This window comes from Pholis gunnellus (assembly GCF_910591455.1).
Source record: "Pholis gunnellus genome assembly, chromosome: 15".
NCBI lineage: Eukaryota > Metazoa > Chordata > Actinopteri > Perciformes > Pholidae > Pholis > Pholis gunnellus.
Genome location: NC_136542.1, coordinates 12,115,150 through 12,135,174, shown reverse-complemented (window position 1 = coordinate 12,135,174; position 20,025 = coordinate 12,115,150). Strand labels below are relative to the sequence as shown.

Sequence of the window (20,025 nt, the reverse complement as noted above, 5' to 3'; positions counted from 1 at the left end):
AAAACATCCTTCTTCAGGAACACATTTAATGGTGTATAAAACTAAATATCATCCCTTTACATCTAAAAACCCTCACCCTATTCATTTGTCATGCATTATATCCATGCAGAAGTTTCACAAAGATAACATGATCTGTCAGCCAATCTGTCCACGCTATTAATACCGTTAATAGATATTCATGAGCAGAGAAAATCCGGGTGTACATTTCCCTTAAATGGTTTTAATACTGTTGGAACTATGGTTGTGTGTGTTGAAGAGGTTTGCACACAGTGGATGAATAAACTCAATAAAGCAGGATTTCGAAAGGATTAACAATTGGGAGGTTTTTTTTGAGAGAGAAAATCAATTGCCTTTGAAGAACAAATCTCAAACCTTCTGTTTGATTCAATCCATAATCAATGGGAGAAAAAAGCTACTTTGATTGTCTACAGAGGCGAACATTGGTGTTTCTCATGGCAGGCGAGAGGACCGGACGAGTGAGTGCGAGTGTGTGTTTGTGTGTCCTTTGGTTTCTAGATCAGGCCGATCTTGAGGTCAGAGTTACGTCGTGAGGAGCGGCCGAGTAGAAGGTCCTTCTCGTGGATCAGGCTGTCCAGCAGGTCCTCTTCTCTGTAGTTGTGATAGACCTTCAGGAAGGCCATCACTGCAATCCCAAACCAGGTGAGCCATGCAGCCCACAGGCCAAACTGAAGGACGGAAGGCACTTATTGTAAATATGACTGAGGTTCAGGATTTAGTTTAACCGGCTTGAACAATATTAACCACGGTCTTACCTGAGCTATAGCAAACTGGTCGTAGAAAGCGGAGTTGTCCAGGCCGAGTTCTAGATCAGTGTCCTGCAGGTCCTCGCAGCTAAAATATGACACATAAGCCGGTATGAAGAACCACCACTGGGCTGTATGATGAAAAGTTGAGTTTGCAGTGCATGCTCTCTCTCACCTGCTAGGCATTGTCCCGCCCTCTGTGATGGAGTCACACCACATGTTGAAACCCACGCTGACGATGGTGCTGGACAGGAAGACTGTGAACACCACGAGGGAGCTGATCAGCAGGTTGAGGAAGGCGTTGAAGATGGAGCTGCAGACAGGTAAACAGAAATGGGGGAAAACGGTGAAATCTCTGCATAATCATGAAATAAATGTGGACTGTAACACTTTAACATACTTAGGCCTATTACACAGCATGATTTAATTATTTTTGTACTTGATAGTGACACAGTCTGTCTGTATGCGAGTCACATCATGATTTAGATTTTTCAAAAGGCAACACAAGTGTATCCCCTCCATCTTTGTAATGGAGGACCACAGTGACTAGTTGTTTTAATACAATTCTGTGGTTTTTATCTTAATAGCCTAGCTATAACATGCAGTCTCTGATTCTTCCAGAATAGCGCGCATATCAGGGCGTGCAAACACATTCACTTTAAGCCGTTGGTGCTTTGTATGGTGCTGGTATTGAATAGGGTCGAACACGCGCAGGTAAACGGTCACTCACTCGTCGTGTCCTTTGCACAGAAAGAATAGCAGCCTCCATGCCTGCACTGCGGACAGAATGAGGGACGATATCCCGACAAAAGTGATGAAGCTGCAGGAGGACTCGCTTCCCCACTCCTCCACGATGAACCGCTGCTTCGACACCGTGATGTTCTCGTTCTGCCACATTCCCCGCGTGAACAGCAGGCATTTCCCTCCGAAGTCCTCCGTGTTTTCTGACAGAGGCACCACGGCGATGAAACCGAATACGAAGGCTAAAAAGTAAAGGATGCACTGGGCAAAAATTAAATTATCGAGGGCCATTTTTCTGTCTCCCTCTTCGGCTCTCTGCGTCCTGGAAAAACTGCGGCTGCGCAGTGGAGGCTCAGCATCCGACGCGCTGCTACGAATGAATGAGCAGCCTTAGGCCTTCAAGGCTCTCCATCTTATCTCCATCCAGGCTGTGGAGGTCGTCACTGGTGTTCTTATTAACAGTTAATGATGGCATTTAACCCCTGAAGAAACGTACTGTTTACCCCTTAGAAGGACAATTCATCTGATACATTCAGCATTACATGTTCTGTTTCAGCGTGTTCAATCTCTTCATTGAAGATTTTGATGCTTTTAAGATGTTTACAATGAGAGACAAATTCAAACGTTTTACTCATGTTTTGTGCATTATTCAATTCCCATAAATGTCCCCAAAATTGCTTGCCATGTTTGCTATTTTTGGAAACCCTTTAATATCCAGTATTTAAAATACATTTCTGTAGATTTTGAGAAAGTTTGTCTTCACAGCGTGAGTTTGTAGAGAGGTTGATGTTAAAAGGTTTTGTTAACGTCGACTAGATACTGTGGGTGCAACTCTTTATTCAGAGGGTTCAATGCAGTCTTGCCCTTCTGCACATACCCACATGTTGTACACACACACACACACACACACACATACACACAAAATAAAGTGCACTCACAAATTAGAGTAATGGTTTGTTTATACATGGTGACAGTCCTTAAGGACGGGCAGGTAGCTGTCGCAGCCATCTGACACACTTCACTGAGCCCATCTGGTGAGCTGGCCAAGGTGTCTTTCAACCTTCCTCGGCCACCTAGCCACAGTGCCCTCCAGTGGGCAAGGCATCTGCGTACTCAGACAATCCTTGCCTTGATGTAGTCTAAAGATGCAGGATGCTGCAAAATCTTGGGATAAAAAGACCATCTAATTGTCTAAAAAAACAGTTTTGATACGGATTAGAAAGTGTAAAAACTTCAATTTTTAGATGGCAAATGTGAAACAGCAAAATGAACAGCTTCTTTAAGAGGCTGGCATTGAATAATTTTGTGTCTGACAATATTAATCGTACAGCAGTTTCCTGGGAAATATCCCATGCAACACAAAGACAAGTATTTATACTGGAGCTTGCCAAACATCAGACGGCTATTTGTATCCATCATACCAACTGCAGCATTCTGCATCCTCTCCCTTGCACATGATTTATGTGTCATTTTGCTGCATCGCAGCACTCTGATTTCCATGACGTTATCAGCGCTCAGGTTAGCTTGAGTCATTGCGTTTGTGCTTATGTGCATGTGTTGTCTTGGTTTGCTTGAAAGCATCATTGTTGCTTATGTTTCATGCTCCTTGGGCATTTTGTTTTTGCTTTGGCAGATCTTTATTATGTGTATGATAAATTGTCCAGACGACTACTTCCTGTAATAAATCACTTTGCAGTTTAGACCTTTCTGTTGATATATTATCACTGGAGTATTGTACTTCTTTCTATTTTTTCTAATAGAAACAGCAGAGAAAAAAGTAGGAACAAATGAGAAGGGAACCATACTGTATACTGCCATGCTCATGTTGTTAGCAGACATCATCAGGAATCAGAGGTGCTGCCACACCTGCAAGGTCACAGGGTAAGGCCTAATAACTCCACAAGGCATGCCTTTCTTACACAAACAGGAGATTACATGCACATCCACACCCACAGAACTCCAAACCACACTTTTAAATAATACAGCATGTGTGGACTGGTGAACTAGGCACCCAGTGGAGACTCCGTACAGAGAAGTGTGTCAAGCTGAAATATGTGTTAAGTTATTCACCCCCAGAACAAGCCACTGAGGGAGGGAAGGAGGGAGGAGAATGCTAACTCAAATGTAGTCCCTTGGCTCTGTGCAAATATGGGGAGCGATGGGCAGCAGAAAGCATGGGAGGTCATCCATTTTTCATGAGATCCAATGGCAGCAAAGCAAACATCCTTTTTTTTCAAGAGGAAAAAACACCAGAGAATAATCATATGTGCAGAATCATATTCAAGGACACCATCACTGCATTTAAAATGTAGTACATTTATGTTTGAAATGGACCAACATGCATCCTTTTGACCAGATAATACAAATACATACAAGCCACTTTTTTATATTCTACTGGAGTTTTAATTAGCGACTTATTCAATAATTTAAGTTTATCAATAATTCCTGAGAAATTCATTATTGAGTGTTTCCGACACGTGGTGTGACAGTGGAAGAAAAAAGGGTGTGGCAGGACAACATCACCGGGCAGGAGAGGTTTCTGATAGAAGAAGCCGTCAGAACAATCTGACGGCTTCCATTGATGAGGAAGGGGAGACGGACAACTTCAAGCCTGTCGTATGGTCAGTAAATTCATTCGGGTGTGAGTTAATCCTTACAATATTGCTTTAGGTTAATACATCAAATTCAGATTTTGACTCAAAATATATTTCTAAATCAAAAGAAAAGATGCATCGTGTTAAAAGACAGAATATATTACATTCAGTTCTTCACTGTCCTGTGTCATAGATGTGCTAAATCGTTATGCTCTCTTCCCTCGTTTTCCTTTTCTTAATAGTGTTCTTCCACTTCTTATGGCACCTTGGCAACCTGCAGGCTCCTCTTTGTCTGTCTGTAACACAAAACAACAGCAGAAACAGACACAATTAGATCCTCATATCCTGGGCAGTGATGTGGAGGACCTGATGAAATATCCTGTACCCATTAATCTTTCCCCAGGGGGGCGCAGGAGACTGGGAGCACTGATTAAATGCTCCTAATAGAGGCCATTCGTCTCCCCTCGAATCTTGAATGTTTCAACATGCAACACTATATCTGCCTCTCTGTGCAAATATTGGTGTTTTCAAGAATTTTATTTTGTGATATCTTTTTTTAAGCAAGCATGATCTTTGTGCTTTGCTTCTACGATTCAATCGATGGCTTTTGTTTTCACCGTGGTGAATATCCCATCATAAACAGTCATGCTTGAGGTCATATGGGACGAGATCAAAATTTGTAGTCTACACTAATAACTTTGTTTAATATCCTGATTTTCTTATCTTTGGTCACTCTGGCGTTAGAGGCCAGTTAGGGATTGTCTTCAACACATTTTCACACATTAGTCATGAATATCTCTCCATCTGCCAATTAAGCGAATCCTGTACAGCGTCATTTATGGCCTGGATGGACGATTAGATAACAATAACAGCACTTCTTTCAAAACAACCCCCTGGAAACGCACTCTGAGACTGCAAGTTAATGGATGTAATGCATTTACTACAAACATCCACTATACATCTCAAATAGATTGGCCGTGATAGACACACACTGCTTGTACAGTATAGGGTACTCAGGCCTGAAGTATAATCATCATAAATTAACATGGCCTAATCACGTTTCACCTGCCAAGCTCCATATGGTCTCTAATTCTGAACAAAATAATTAGGTGACTGCATCCCAATCAAACAATTATCCAATGAAACCTCAGTAAAACAATTACCTACTCATATCCATGCAATGATATAATAGTGCTAAGCAGTATAATGTCCAGGTTGATGCCCAACAGTACAATTACGCAATATAAAAAGGTGACCACATCAGTGTGAGGTGTTCTATTTTTAACAAATGAATAATAGCTACATTCTGGGCTATTTCATCCACATTTGACTCTGTACTTCAAGATACAATACAAATGATGCATATCCCCCAGAAACACTGCCTTCATGTTTGGAAAATGACATAATTGTAGGCGGATCTCTTAAAAGCAATAGTGTTCATGCTGGAGGACAGGAGAAAGAGGGATGAAGGGTAGTAAAGAGGGCACCTGCTGGGTTGTGATGAAGCAAAATCCCCAGGGACAAGAAATGAGATCATCCAAATAAGAGGATGCTGTTAAGCTTCTTGACTGGAACAATAGTGACCCCTACTGGCCCGACTGGCTTTTTATCTCCTTGTGTTGAATACTCCACAGCTTCAATGTACAGCATGTATCATTTGAAGAAAAAAAAGGTACCTGTTTATCATCTCTGCTGTCTCCTTTTTGCTTTGCAGTGAAGTCCCTAAAGTCACCCAGACTGTAGGAATATGGTTGGCCTAGTACAAGAGCAGGCCTCTTATTATCTGTGAATGAACAGAAACAAAACCGTGAATAAGAAACTGTTAATGTCAGAATGTCTTATCTATTAAAATCCCACCAGTTGTAATGATCTATTGCTGGAAACGTCACTGAGAATAGAAACAGGGAAACAGCCTGACACTATCTTTTTAATTTTATGCAACATTGCTCCACTGTTATGTCTTTAACCCTTGTCCCAGTCACAAGGTTGGGACATCGGTGTGGGGCAATAGGCCGTAGATCCCTAAGGCCCAGTAGTGATCAGTACAATTCAGCAGATGGAGGGAGGTCTGCTTGCACTGGTAGACAGTACACCCCCCATAGAAAGTGTGGGGGAGGGGGTAGAAGGGGTTGCTTTACGGATGACTGACTGACTGCAGCAAGGTTAACGGAACCAATCACTGATACTTTACTTCCTCGACAGTCTCCCTCACCTAGCAGCAAAGACCCCCCGCCGTTGGTACATGTGCCGGTGTCCAGCACCCTGCAGTGAACAGCAGCACCTCTGACATACGTTTATGTCCAGCCCTAATACAAACACAACGTATTCATCCTTAGACCCGTGCTAGCAATGACATAAATTGCGTTCTCAATTAGAATATTACTAATGACCTTTTGCAACGTTTTGGGAGCTCTAAATGTCAACAAGGTAACTGGTAGCACACATTTCATTCTCTTTAAGAACCAGTGTACAACGCATGGTTGCATAGGTTTGAATATGGTTTTATATGTATGGTAATCTTTTCATTTTTCAAATATAAATTAGAATAACTATCATGGTTGTATGTAGTATAGGGTGTGATACAAATTGTAATGTTATAGTATGCCATAAAAAGTCATAGTTTAGTATTGCATGAAAAAGTCACAACACTGTGTCATAAAATATCCTCAAATATTGTTATAGCGTAATAAACAATGAAAATGTTCATAGAATGCTATATCATTAAAGTCATAGCATAGTATGCCTTAATAATGCTGTGAAGTCATAGTGAAGTCATTTTTAAAAATTTAAAAGGAATATTATAGTATAACAAAATATATTTTAAAAAGTCATATAGTCTAGAATGCCATAGAAATGTCACAGTAGAGTAGGTCATAAAAATGGCTTGAAAATGGAATAGTAGAGTATGTCATAGAAAGTCATAAATATGTCATAGTATGGAATGCCATAACGATTATTATTTATATTATATTATGTAAAAATTAAATATGTAGTAAAAGTCATAAAAAATCATAGCATAGTATGTAGGAGAGTCATCAAAAAGTCCCAGGATATTATTTTGAAAAAGGTCGGAGGATATTGTGGAGAATAAAGTCATTGTACAGTAGGCGAGACGACCCCTCCCTTCCACTAGGGGTCTGTGTCCTGTTCACTGTCTGTCTTTCAGGTGGTTGCTGATGGGCCACACTTGAGCCTCATGGGAGAGCCAGCTGTAAAGACTCTTCTTTGGCTGACACGGCTACTGATTTGTTTTGGTTATTTAGTTTAGTTTATGTGTTCTTTCAATAAATGTGTGTATTTATTACTTTTAACTAGCATTTGAAAAATGTTGCAGAATAAAGTCATAAAAAGTGGTATGGTTTGGTTTGTAAGAAAAGCTTTAGTATAGTATTTCAGAAATATACCCTCATAGAATATGGTGCCATAACGTCATAAAAAAATCATAGTATAGTATGCTGATAAGTCATGGTATAATATGCCATAAAGATAATATAGTATGTTGAAAAAAATACAAAGTCATAGTATAGTATGTCGAAATAAAATAGTTAAGTGTGTTGAAAACAGTCATGAGTATAGTATCATAGTATATAATGTCCAAAAAGTCGTAGCATATGATTTCAAAAAGTAATGGTATAACTTGTTTGAATAAAGTAATGAAAGTCATAGTATAGTATGTAGAAAACGTCATAGAATAGGAAGTCAAAAAAAGTATAATATAGGATGTCGAAAAAATGTTAAAAAAAGTAATTGTATGGCATTTCGAAAAATGTTAAAAAAAAGTAATTGTATGGCATTTCGAAAAATGTATTAAAAAGTCGAAAGAATTCATTAAAAAGTAATATAGTATGACAAAAAGCTTTTGATGACAAAAGCCATAAACAACTTATAGTATTGTATTTTTATAAAAGTCATAAAGTCATGTCGAAAAAAAACCTAACGCAATAAAAGTTGAAAAAAAATAGTTTGTCCAAGCCATAAAAAAAGTCACAGTATAGCTTGTAAAAACAGTCATGAATGTTGGAAGAAAAGTCACGCTATAGTATGTCAACATGTTCTATAGTATATCATGTCAAAGAAGTCATAAAAAAGTCATATATAGTCGTAAAAAGTCATAGTTTAGCATTAAGAAAAAAGTAATAGTCATATGTCGTATGTCTTAAAATGTTTTTATGTTGAAAAAAAGGTAAAAGTATGTTATGTCAAAAAAAGTCATAGTTTTGTATGTCAAAAAAATACATAATAAAGTCACAGTATCACATGTCAAAAGAATCTGGTGAGTTAGTTTCAGAGCGAACGCCCATAATGATCTTCTGAGTAGAACCCGAAGAGAGACCAAGAGAATAGATGAATGACAGCGGAAAGATCTCCCGACTGAACTTTCGCTAAGCTGCATCAAGTACATCAGGGTAAAGTTAGAGGAAAGCTCAAGTGTTTAATAGTTTTATGGCATGTTGGATGAAGCTGTCTCTAAGCCTGGTGGTACAGGACTGGATGCTGCGGCAGTGTAGGCCCAACAGTTGGTGGCTGGGCTAATTGGGATCCCCGATTATCCTGTTGGCCTTCTTCCTACACCCATGTGTGTAGAGGTCCTCCATGAATGGTAGCTCTGTCCTGGTGATGTGCTGAGCAGTTTTCACCCGCCTCCATAGAGCCTCACGATCAACTGCCACACCAGGCAGTGATGCAGCCGGTCAGGATGCTCTTGATGGGGCACTTTGCAGAGTATCTGGGAGTCCATGTCGAGCCTCCTTAGCCTGAGGAGGAAGAAGAGCAGTCTTGCTGTCCCGGCAATGTTGCAGTTTGTTGTTGTTGTTGTTCTCATAATATAGCACGTAATAAAAATGAAAATTTCTCAAAATATGTCACTGTATAGTATGTCATAAAATCCATAATTTAGAAACTCATAAAAAAAAGTCATAAAGAATTGTCATGGGATAGCATGCCATAAAGAATTCTTCGTCATCTCCACAATTACGGAGAAGCAGTCGAAGGCAATGAAAATCTTAGATCTCAGGTTCCCTCCAACAGTGCTCATTAAAAATATATTCCAAAGAAAACACATTCAAAAATGGGAATCTGAGACATAAAGTAGTGTAAAGTTTGCGACGGGATGAAACCAGCCACCACGACAAACAGGGCCCGGGGCGTAAGCTCCCCCTCAGATGAAGGCTTCGATGTCAAGGCTGATAAATATAGTATGTTGTAAAAAACGTATGGCGTGGTGTGCAATAAGAATGCATATTCATTCTTGAGTTAATTAATATTGTCACGGTGACCTTTGACCAATACAATCTAATCTGTTGATCCTTGCGTCAAAGTGGAAGTTTGTGGACAATGTTAAGATTTTCTCTCCAGCTAATCCTCAGGAATTGCTTTCAGGAGAATGGGAGGGATGAACAGACGGCCCACCTGGAAACATAGAATATGAATAAACATAGAACAGTATGCCGTATAACTGTCGTAAAAAAGTCACAGTATAGTATGTAAAAAGATGTAATTAAAATGTCCTAGTTAAGTATGCCATATAAAAAGTCATTCTATAGTTTGCCATAAAAAGTAACAGCATGTCACAAAAATGTTTACAGTATAGTAAAGGCTATGGTAAAATATCAGGGGTGGGAATATCTAGGCACCACACGATTCAAAGATGATTCAAAGGGCTACGGTGCCATTATAAAACGATCATCAATTCATCTTGATGCATCAACAATTGTATATACATGATTTATTTCTTGTTTATCTTGTTATATTTCTTGTTTTTTTTACAACACTGCATATTTGTAATGATTCATAATAAAAGAAAAAGATGAATTTACTTCCATTATCTCCTATTATTACAATATTAGTAACAAATAGAAGAGATGTGTCCGGGGGTGCCAGTCGGATTGTATTCACTAAAACTGCGCTAGTATTTAGCCTCATAAACAAGACACACGTGTATTACGTGTGTTGCGTTCAGGGGCAGCCGTAAGGAATTGTCACAGAATTGTTACAAGCGATCAAAACGTTGAGAATTATGTTTAAAATTCTCAATATTGACTTTTCTGCATCGAGTCATAATCGTTCATGAAAGAACAGCAATGTATCCAGGATTCGATTTTTTCCCCACTCCTAGAATAGGAGTATAGTGTGCCATAAACAGTATGAGAACAATAGAATAGGCCATAATAAAAGTCATAGTATAGCATATCATTACATATTCATGGTATAGTATGCCATAAAGATGTCATAATATAGTAGATCTAGTATAATTTGTAGTATTGTATGTCGAAAAAACTCATAGGACATAGTATAGCTTGTTGAAAAAAGTTATTGTATAGTATGCCGAATACAGTAAAATAAATAAATAAGTATAATAAGCCAGTATGTCGAAAATAGTCATAAAAAGTCGTATTTGTACATCGAAAAAAAAGTTGCGGTATAGTATATAAAGAAAAAAGTCTGAATAGTTTGTTGAAAAGTCATAAAAAGTAATATTGTTTGTATAAAAAAGTCATAGTGTAACATGTAAAACAAAATCATCGTATATTATGTCAAAAAGTCATAAAAAGGCATAGTATAGTTTGCTGAAAAAAAGTAATCGTATAATATGACATGAAAATATATAATGAAAATGCCAAAGTATAATATGCTATAAAAAAGTGTCATCTTTGGCATGTAAAAAAAGCTTTAGCATAGTATGTTAAAAGACATAGTATAGTATGTTAAAAGAAATCATAGTATAGTATGTTAAAAGAAATCATAGTATAGTATGTTAAAAGAAATCATAGTATAGTATGCTGAATAAAGTCATAGAAAGGTCATGGTATTGTATATAAAAAGACAAAAAAGTAATTCGATAATATGACGTGAAATAAATTCCTAAAAATGTCATAGTATAGTGTGCCCTATAAAAATGTCATGAGATGTCATAGTACAGTATATCATATAAGTCAGAGTATACAATGCAATAAAAAAAGTCATGGTAAAGTTTGAGAAAAGAAATGAACATGTCAAAGTATTATGCCATAAAAATGTCTTAAAAATATGTATAAAAATGTAATGAAAACGCCTTAGTATACTATGCCAAACCTCTTGGACCCGAACGGAGCCCACATGGTCTCCGTTCGGTTCCGAATGTCGCAGAATGGACTTTTCATAAAGAGAAAAATAAAATAAAGAATATTTTTCGAAAAAAGTCTCCTTAACTTAATCATCCAAACCATTTTACACACTGCAAACACCATTATAAACTATTCTACTAACTAACTAAGAAGATCCGCCACAATATCATGTATTTGACGTCACATTCTGCGAGCCAACAACTCAGAGAATGCTCCGAAAACCTGGGCCAGAGCGTCTCCCTTAGCATAGCACACAGCTAACAACATTAGCACTTCACACAGATTTCAACGGTATCGTCCAAATTACTCTCCGTCAAAGCGTTCAGGAGTTACAGCCAAACAAGCCACAGAAAGCACAACTCCCACACAACTCCCACACTTTGGCTTTTTAGTGGCTGAAACTTCTGTCAATCACTTACAAAGTAATCTTATAGTATGCCATACAAATACCATAAAAATGTCATTGTATTTATGATAATAAAAAGTTTCATAAAATGTAATTTATACTGTAGTATAGTATTTTGCGAAAAAAGTCATAACATTGTTAACTATAAAAATGTCATATGATGGAAGGAAATACGACAAACCTACAAAAACCTACAACCTAAACACATTTCCTCCGACCACGGCTGTCGCCGGCGCAGACACATAAAAACATCACAAACGCTTCACCTGATGCGATCGGTGCTCCTGGCTCTGTAGCAGGTAGAAGGCCAGTGGAAGCTCTGCAGGTTTCCAGGTCCTGTTTCCACCACCTCTCCATTTTGCAATGATCCAGCGAGGTTAAGGAGCTCTCAACACAATGTTCATCCATCTTTAATCGGGCTTTGGGGGAGTTTTCATTGGTGGTGCCAGAAGGAGCAGAGGTGGTAATGATGTTGCAGGTTAGGCTAGGGGTCAGAGAGCTACCAGAGGTCTGAAGCTGTGTGGGAAAAATAGAGCTGCACACTGTGGTGAGAAGAGATATGCCCTGCTGACCAGTCCCTGCTGAGAACGTTGAGCTACTGGCAACAGGATCCTCTGACAGAGGGCTCTGGTGAAGGTCAGTCGGCAGGTCCTGAGTGGCTTCAGACGGGGCACAGGAGAGACTGAAACTGAAAATATGTGAGGCGATGCAGTCCGATTGTTCTTCTTGGTTGAGTGACAATGCAGAGCTCCTCAGATCAGTGACATCTGGGGGACCGGGAACGATTTCTTCTCTTTTACAGCAGGCCAATTTCTCTGCAGATGAAAGTTCATGCAGTGATGTGACCATTCAGTAAACCACGATTCAGCGTGATATAATTAGAGTTAATAAGTAGTTGAAGTTTCTTTTTATCTCATGACTGCATCTTAATGTGAATGGTTTACAAATAAAATCAAACACAAAGCTTACCCTCTGCAGAAAGCACCAGCTCTACCACAATGTCTTTGTTCAAGTTGCCGATAAAAATAGGGTCTGTGGCGCCATCTAGTGTCAAGGCGTCAACTGATGAAGGGGTTCTGCTCTCTTCTTTTACCTCCTCCTCCTCCTCCTCCTCCTCTTCCCCACTTTGGTTCTCTCCATCAGTGAGGACAGAGGAGATCCTCTGCAGAGTCAATGTACGTTCATACACATGAGGATGGTCCAGTCTCAACAGAGGCAAGCAGGAGGCTGAGGTGAAGGAGGAGACAGACTCAGAGCTCAGATCCCGAGAAGAAGAAATGTGCTCTGGTGACTCAGGTTGCTGCTGGGACAAGAACAGATAGGGTCAAGGATCATTATTCTAAAAAATCAATTATCTATTCTCTTGTGGTCATTTTTCATAGGGACATTGACAATGCATACATCATGGACAGGCTTTTCTTCTGCTGGTTCATCTGCATGTGGTGTCCGCTCTGTTTCTTCCACCCTGTCCATTGGGGAGGGGCTGGGCGTGAGATGACGGAGAGCCTGGGTTGACAGAAACATCTCTCTGCTGTTCGATTTTCTCGCTCTGTGCTCTGGCCACACCACCTCACTGGAATAAAGAACACAGAGATATGTTGAGTTCTTTGTGGTACTGAACATATATTAACATAATTAAATCTCTGTTTGTAGGTGCTTTGTTTTATAGGTGTGTATGTGTGGATGTAGGCTATAGGTCTTTCATGTACCATATGTATAATGTGTTTAAGTGAGGCTCTGTACAGACTGCAGAAATAAGTATACTTGAAAAAGGACAATTAAGAATCTATCTGTTGTCCACATGCCATCTACAAACAGTACCTTATCTTAGGATGGGGCTTTCTCACTTCCATCACAGCCTGTCTGACTAGTTGAACCAGTTCCTCTGGGGACACTGTGTTGTCTCTGTAAGCCTGATACAGATTGGCAGACAGCGGGCAGGGTGGTCTTCCTGCTGACACTAAAATGAAATCTGAGGGTTAAATACAACACACTTTAATTTATTCTGATACCATTTGATATCCTATTCATTTAATCTGCCTCACCTTTCTTCATCAGTGGCAACTGTGACCTTGTATTTCCATTTTCGACGTCTCCTTCATCCTGAAAAAAAGTCATTTCACAGCTCAGTATGTTTGGTGCATATGTTTTCGCTGTATTACAAGACATTCACTTACATTGTATCCTGCAGGGATGCACTTTAACGCCTCTGCACACAGACCAAATCCATTACAAGTCCGGAGGAAGTGCATGACCATGTTGTCACTTTCTGCGTGGCTTCTCTTCAGCAGAGCCCAGGCTTCAGATACACAACTGGAGACCAGAGACATCGTCAACGACACACAATAAGACAATTAGTGATGATTCAACACATGACAAGCCAGCCATTAGTGTCCCAGAGAGTGTACCTGTTTTGAAGTAGCACATCTGTACAGAGCTTAGCATCCTCAATGCTCTCTATTGCGGGTTTGGTCCAGTGGAGGTACCTTAACGCCAACTGAGGCTGCTTCCTTGTTAGCAAACAGTGGATGATGCAACGATGCTGCCAGGAGAGACAGGGAGCAGCAGCCCTGGGGCTCAGCAATAACTCCATGGAGGCCTGGGTAGGATGTGACATGACAAAGAGCAGCATGTAAGGTTTTTATTGGACTGACATTTAAAAGGTTTCCTAACATCCATGACAAAAAAAAAATGATTTGTTGTTATCAAGAAATAAACTGGCAATTGTTTCATTGTTCATGAAAGCATCTCTTTTTCCAAAAGAGATGTACACTGTAAATTCATCACTGAGTGGCCGTGGAGCGTTGTTACATTAATCATACGCGCTACTCAAGTGGCCAATTAGTGTCATCTGCAGACCCTCATGGCTGCTAAAACAAGGAAACTAATGTAATCAACAGGATGGTTAACTGGCTCTTGAGTCGCACTCGTCAGCTTGCACGTAGGGCTCATTTTAATGACTTCAAAGTCAGCAGCTGTCACTCACTTAGTGTATAAAATAAAGTTTGCTTCTTGGTTATTTACCTTGATGTGTCCATGATCAAGCATCCAGAAGGCCCTGATTTGTTGGGAAAAGCCGGAAGAAATAGTAAAAGCGTGGCAGAAAGATCGGAGGAGGTCATCTTTGCACTGCAGGAAGTTCGCCATATCCAGGACAAAGTACATGAGCTGTGATACATATAGGTTAAGAACTAATGAATCACATATACAGTATGTATCTAGAACAAAGCACAATAGAGCACAATAGAAGAAAAGGATAGAATTTGCTGATATTGTATTTTGATGGATACAAGCGCTTGCACCGCCATGTTGTCGATACGAGTCACCAACACAAGCTTAAGCAGAGCCTGCAGATTAGGAGGAGGATAGCACTGGTCTGTGCCGTCTTCAGAAGTCCAAATGCACCCATGTTGACTGTCCAGCTGAGTCACCATACCCTGTATCAAAGACCTAAATCTTTTAATTTCTCCCTCCTCCCATCTAGTCAAATGTAAGAAAATGGAAAAGCAGAGAAGAAATAAAAAGAGAAACTTCAGCGGCAGGAAAACAAACACAATGCTTCGGAATTCCTCCGTCAAGTCAAATCATCAGAGTTACCCAGGTGTCTCGAGACAAGCTTTCCGATGGCTCTGATCCATTTCCTTCCACATCTGAGAGATACGTTTCACCTCGTGAGCCTCTGACAGCAACAGCAGAGAACAGAAAAGCTATTTAGAGGTGACAGAACAGCTCATCACATCAAAATAATGTACCCTGTGTGATTATATCTGTACCAGGGTACTTGGGCAGAAGTCCCATGATGCCCCACCACTGAACCAGCCGCCCCAGCCAGATGTGTTGCTTGAGGGCCCTGTGCTCTCGGTTCCAGCAGCCACGTCTGATGTCTGAGGAGCCGAATGTATCCCTGCAGACCACACATGGGACCCCCACACCTGGAAAAAAAGTTGGAATTCTATCAATCTGTAGTTGACATGTCAAACAGTTAGGACAACAAGGGCTGTGACAAATATCAACCAAACCATCATGCTGTTTAGGTTGTGTGCATTCTGTGTACCGTGCCAGAGGTGGGCTGAACCGAGCTGCCTTCTTGCCCACTGGGCCAGGGTGAGCAGGTTCCTCAGTCTCTGGAGCAGCATGTGCACCCTGTTGAAAGAGCTACGGTCCAGAAACATCCACAGGCCCTGGCAGCAGCTGAAACCTGGGAGAAGACACAATGTATATATGTATATATATAAATGAAAAATGTAAGAAAACGATCCTTAGGGTATGCTTTGAAATTAAACATTTAAACATAATTGATAAAGGAACATGTTCTTACACAGTGTTAATAACTCCTTTTTAGTTAACTCTGATGTCCTCTGTACCCAGCAGATGAAAGTCAGGAGGATTTGCTCCACATCAGCCTCCCCTGCAGCAATGTATTAATGGAGATGAAATGTTAATGAAACACACTGAATTAATAAAAGAGGGTTTTTGCAAATAGTGTACAGAATTCTAATTTGATGGTAGTAAAATGCTCCTGATGTACCTTCAGCTGTAAGCTCCCGCAGCCAGCGGATGATGGCTCTTATGTTGTTGCTGGCTAACGCCTCGGACCACTGGCCCTCTGTATCCAGCATGATGCCCTAAGAAAAGGGAGTTCACATGGTGGGATCAGAGGACCATAACTGAAAAGAAAAACAAATGCTGATATGGTTCATCACAGCAAAATACAGAAAGGTTATGAAAACATCCTTAGTACTGTAAGCGTGTTAACCATAACTCATATAATGTCCTTGTGTGCTTACACAACTTGTGCACTTACGCCTGGAAAACCTCTCTTACACATGTTTCCATAATTAAATCAATTGTGCAAGAACAGATTCAATTGTGAATGTGGTAGTTATTATTTTGAGAAGCCTCTATAAAGATAATTGTAAAGATGTGTTGGTTTCTCAATACTTACGTGGTTTGGTTTTCCGGTAGCTCCGTTAAGCGTCACTCTTGGTCAGCACAGCGGTCAGTCTTGTGTGCTCGGTCTGCCTTGTGGATTAGCTGACTGGCCCGGCGGTTACGGTAACGTTCTCTTCTTACACAAGCTACTTTGGTACATGTTAATCCACTAATCTCACTCTCAGTTAACATTTCATTGGCTGATTTGCAGTCTGGCTGCGAGTGTTTATTATTGTGCGTGTTGAAATTAAAATTGGAAAACAGAATAGCTAAGACCAGCAAGGATGACAAGATAGCAGGAGGTGGAAATGAACTTCTTAAAGGACAGAGGGAGGAAAGGTACTCTGCTCTCTACAGCTTGAATCTTTCAGGCATTTGGCACTTTTTGGCCACACCCCAGTCAATAGCAATTTTTTTTTTTCTCATCATTTTGCAAATGCAGTGTTGCATTGTGGACAAAAAACACCACATACCTGGAAAGTAGAGCGATTTACTATAAAATATCACTTTCCAGAATGTCCAGATGGATGTCTACTCTTTATTTCCCACTACTATGAAAACACACACAAACACAATGGCCGTCAACAATTGCTTTCACAGTGCTGGGACAGTCAGATTTGCGTAGGTGGCAGAAGGTGGGTCCAAATCCCTCTCGGACCCAGAGGGTTGATTAATGATTAAGGGGGATTAGGATGAGGGTCAGGACTTTGCTACTAGTCTCACTAATGCTGCCGTGGCTGCCTTCATACTATCTGTGTCACTACAACCACTCGCCTTTCTCAGGAATAAATCTGAGGATGTCTGAAGGAAAACAAACTGAAAATGAGGAAAATAATGCCAGATGTTCAGCAGGAATACTGACCCTAATAAAGTAGGTACAGTGCACTTCTGGGATTCCGTTTCATTATGCCAGTTATTTATTACATTGTATTCTTAGGAGCTTTGTTCAGAGAGACATGCCAGGACAACTCCACTTAAAAGAAAAATGTTTTTTTAAACCAAACGACATCTTGTTAAACATTTCTCAGTTTGTCTCACATGTAGATTGCTTCCAGTTTGCGTACAACTGATGAAATGACTGTTTTCCATTCAAAGAAAATTGTGCTGTGGTGTGAGAATATATATTTTTCATACTCTCTTTTCATAGATCTGCTGCATCTACAGTATAACCATAATGCAGCGTAAACAAGATATCGATCATGACGACCAGGCTAAGCTGCTTATGAGAGGACCTTCAGAGAAGTGTACAACCAATCCCCCTCCCCTTGGTCCCCCCACACCCCCTGGAGGATAACCAGTTCCTCTCCCCTGCTCTACCTGTGTCCCACCAGTAATCCCCCTTAGACTGAAAAGAAAACCTACAGGAGATTTACACGATGGCGGTCTTGAGACTGAAGTTCACCAAGAACAAGAGAGACAAGCTGGCTCAGGTGCTGTGGATCCTGAACTGGATCTCAGTGTTGACCGGGATCCTCCTGTTCAGCCTGGGGCTCTTCCTCAAGGTGGAGATCAACAAGCGAGGAGAGCTGATGGCTGAGAGGAACATCCAGTACGTGCCGAACATGCTGATTTCTGTGGGCCTCATCGCCTGTGCCATAAACTTCCTGGGAGGGAAGATCTGCTACGACTGCGTGGACACCACTAAGTTCTTGCGCTGGAAGCTGATCATGCTGCCCTACATAATATGCACCTTCTTCTTCACCTTCTGCGTGCTAGTAGGGGCTCTGATGTGTTACAGCATGCGTGGGGAGCTAGAGGATTCTCTGAACCTGGGGCTGACAGATGCCATCAGGTTCTATAAGGACACAGACACACCAGGACGATGCTTCCTGAAGCAAACGGTGGACATGCTGCAGATAGAGTTCCACTGCTGTGGGAACAATGGCTATAAAGACTGGTTTCAAATACAGTGGATCAGCAACCGTTACCTGGATATGTCCCAAAAAGAGGTGGTGGAGTAAGTGCAAACTACAGAATGAGGACACTAATTTAAGAGTATATTCACGCTGCCAAACAGAACAAAATCATGAATATTCCAGCAATCTCTGTGTTAGGATGAATAACATACAAAAGAATAGGTTAAACTTGAGTACCTTTATTTTAAATTGTCTGTTTTGATGCAGACTAAAGTGAAGGAGGAGCAACTATTGGTTGAGATAAAAACCTCCACTAATATGCATAAGAATCCATGTGTATTATGTCCTAACATTAGGTATTTAACTGAAAAATGAAGCCCTGAAACACTGACAAACTTGATGTCATAGTGACCACTGCACACACTAAAACCATCAGTTGTGACTATTACTTAATCTTTTTTAATTAACATAAATAAATATACATTTGGGATAAGTAAAAGTTATACTTCACTGCTCTTGTAAAAAGTCAAATAGCCTCTTTTCAGCTATTTTAACTACATATCCCCTCCTAAGAAACAATCACAGTCCCAAACAAATATTACAAGTCCACATGGATGCATAAAAAGCATAAAGACGGACCCTGAGCTTGTTTTTCCTGCTTTCTAGCCGGTTAAGGAGTAACGTAGAGGGGAAGTACCTGATGAACGGAGTCCCCTTCAGCTGCTGTAACATCAACTCCCCTCGGCCCTGCATCCAGCAGCAGATCACCAACAACTCCGCTCACTTCAACTACGAGCACCAGACGGAGGCGCTGAACCTGTGGATGAAAGGGTGTCGCCAGGCGCTGCTGGAGTACTTCACCGACATCATGCAGTCCATTGGCCTCACAGTCCTCCTCATCTGGCTGTTTGAGGTGAGGAGAGACAAGTTGATAACAACCTAATGCCCTAATGGTGAAGTTAAAGGGGAACTTATTGTAGGCTACACATTTATTATGACATACTATAGTATTACCATATTTTCAACATTTTTTAGTTCATACTTTACTATGACTTCTTTTATGGCACACTATACTAGGACATTTTGTTGATAAAATAGTATGACACACTATACTATGAAGATTTAATGACATTTTTGTAACATACTATATTGTGAAAGTTTTTTCTTCTATTGTCCTTTAGTCAGATGCCTATCAGGGTAAAGTACAGATACAAAATGTCATCATTTTGTGTAATGTCAGTAAAATGTACCTGCGTGTCTTGTTTTAGCTGTCAGTGTTGACAGGCGTTCGTTACCTCCAGACCTCTCTGGAGAACGTGCTGCGACAGGGCGACCTCGACTCCGAGTCTGACGGCTGGCTGCTGGAGAACAGCTTTATGGAAACCGCCCGCACCAACCTGAACATCATCAAGTGCCTCGGCAAGGGCAACCAGATAGACACAGCCAACAATGGAGACCCCAACATTAACGTTCCCTCCACCTCTAAAGCACACTACGGGCCGGACAATGTGCCACCGAAGGAGATACCTGAAGCCAGTTGACCTCTCCTCAGGCCTCAGAGAACAGCATCCCTGAAAGCCCAAGTAAGGGCCTTTTCAGTTACTTAAAAAAAACTTTTGTTCTTACTTG

At 40.6% G+C, this 20,025-nt stretch overlaps 2 protein-coding genes across 2 annotated transcripts; one reads left to right on the top strand and one right to left on the bottom strand.

Annotated features, from left to right (window-relative positions):
* Positions 1-474: 474 nt before the first annotated feature.
* Positions 475-1,811, bottom strand: tmem179ab (transmembrane protein 179a-B). The gene is made up of 4 exons (XM_079174132.1): positions 1,495-1,811; positions 940-1,077; positions 774-852; positions 475-686 (listed from the first exon to the last, which is right to left on the bottom strand). Exons 1-4 carry the CDS (start codon positions 1,794-1,796, stop codon positions 513-515), a joined length of 693 nt encoding a protein of 230 aa, XP_079030258.1. The 5' UTR covers positions 1,797-1,811; the 3' UTR covers positions 475-512.
* A 16,105-nt stretch (positions 1,812-17,916) lies between these two features.
* On the top strand, positions 17,917-19,937 carry LOC306707682 (photoreceptor outer segment membrane glycoprotein 2-like; the record flags this gene model as incomplete). The annotated part of the gene is made up of 3 exons (XM_079175246.1): positions 17,917-18,497; positions 19,063-19,309; positions 19,665-19,937. The coding sequence occupies 3 exons, from the start codon at positions 17,917-17,919 to the stop codon at positions 19,935-19,937; spliced, it is 1,101 nt and encodes a 366-aa protein (XP_079031372.1).
* Between the last annotated feature and the right edge of the window lie 88 nt (positions 19,938-20,025).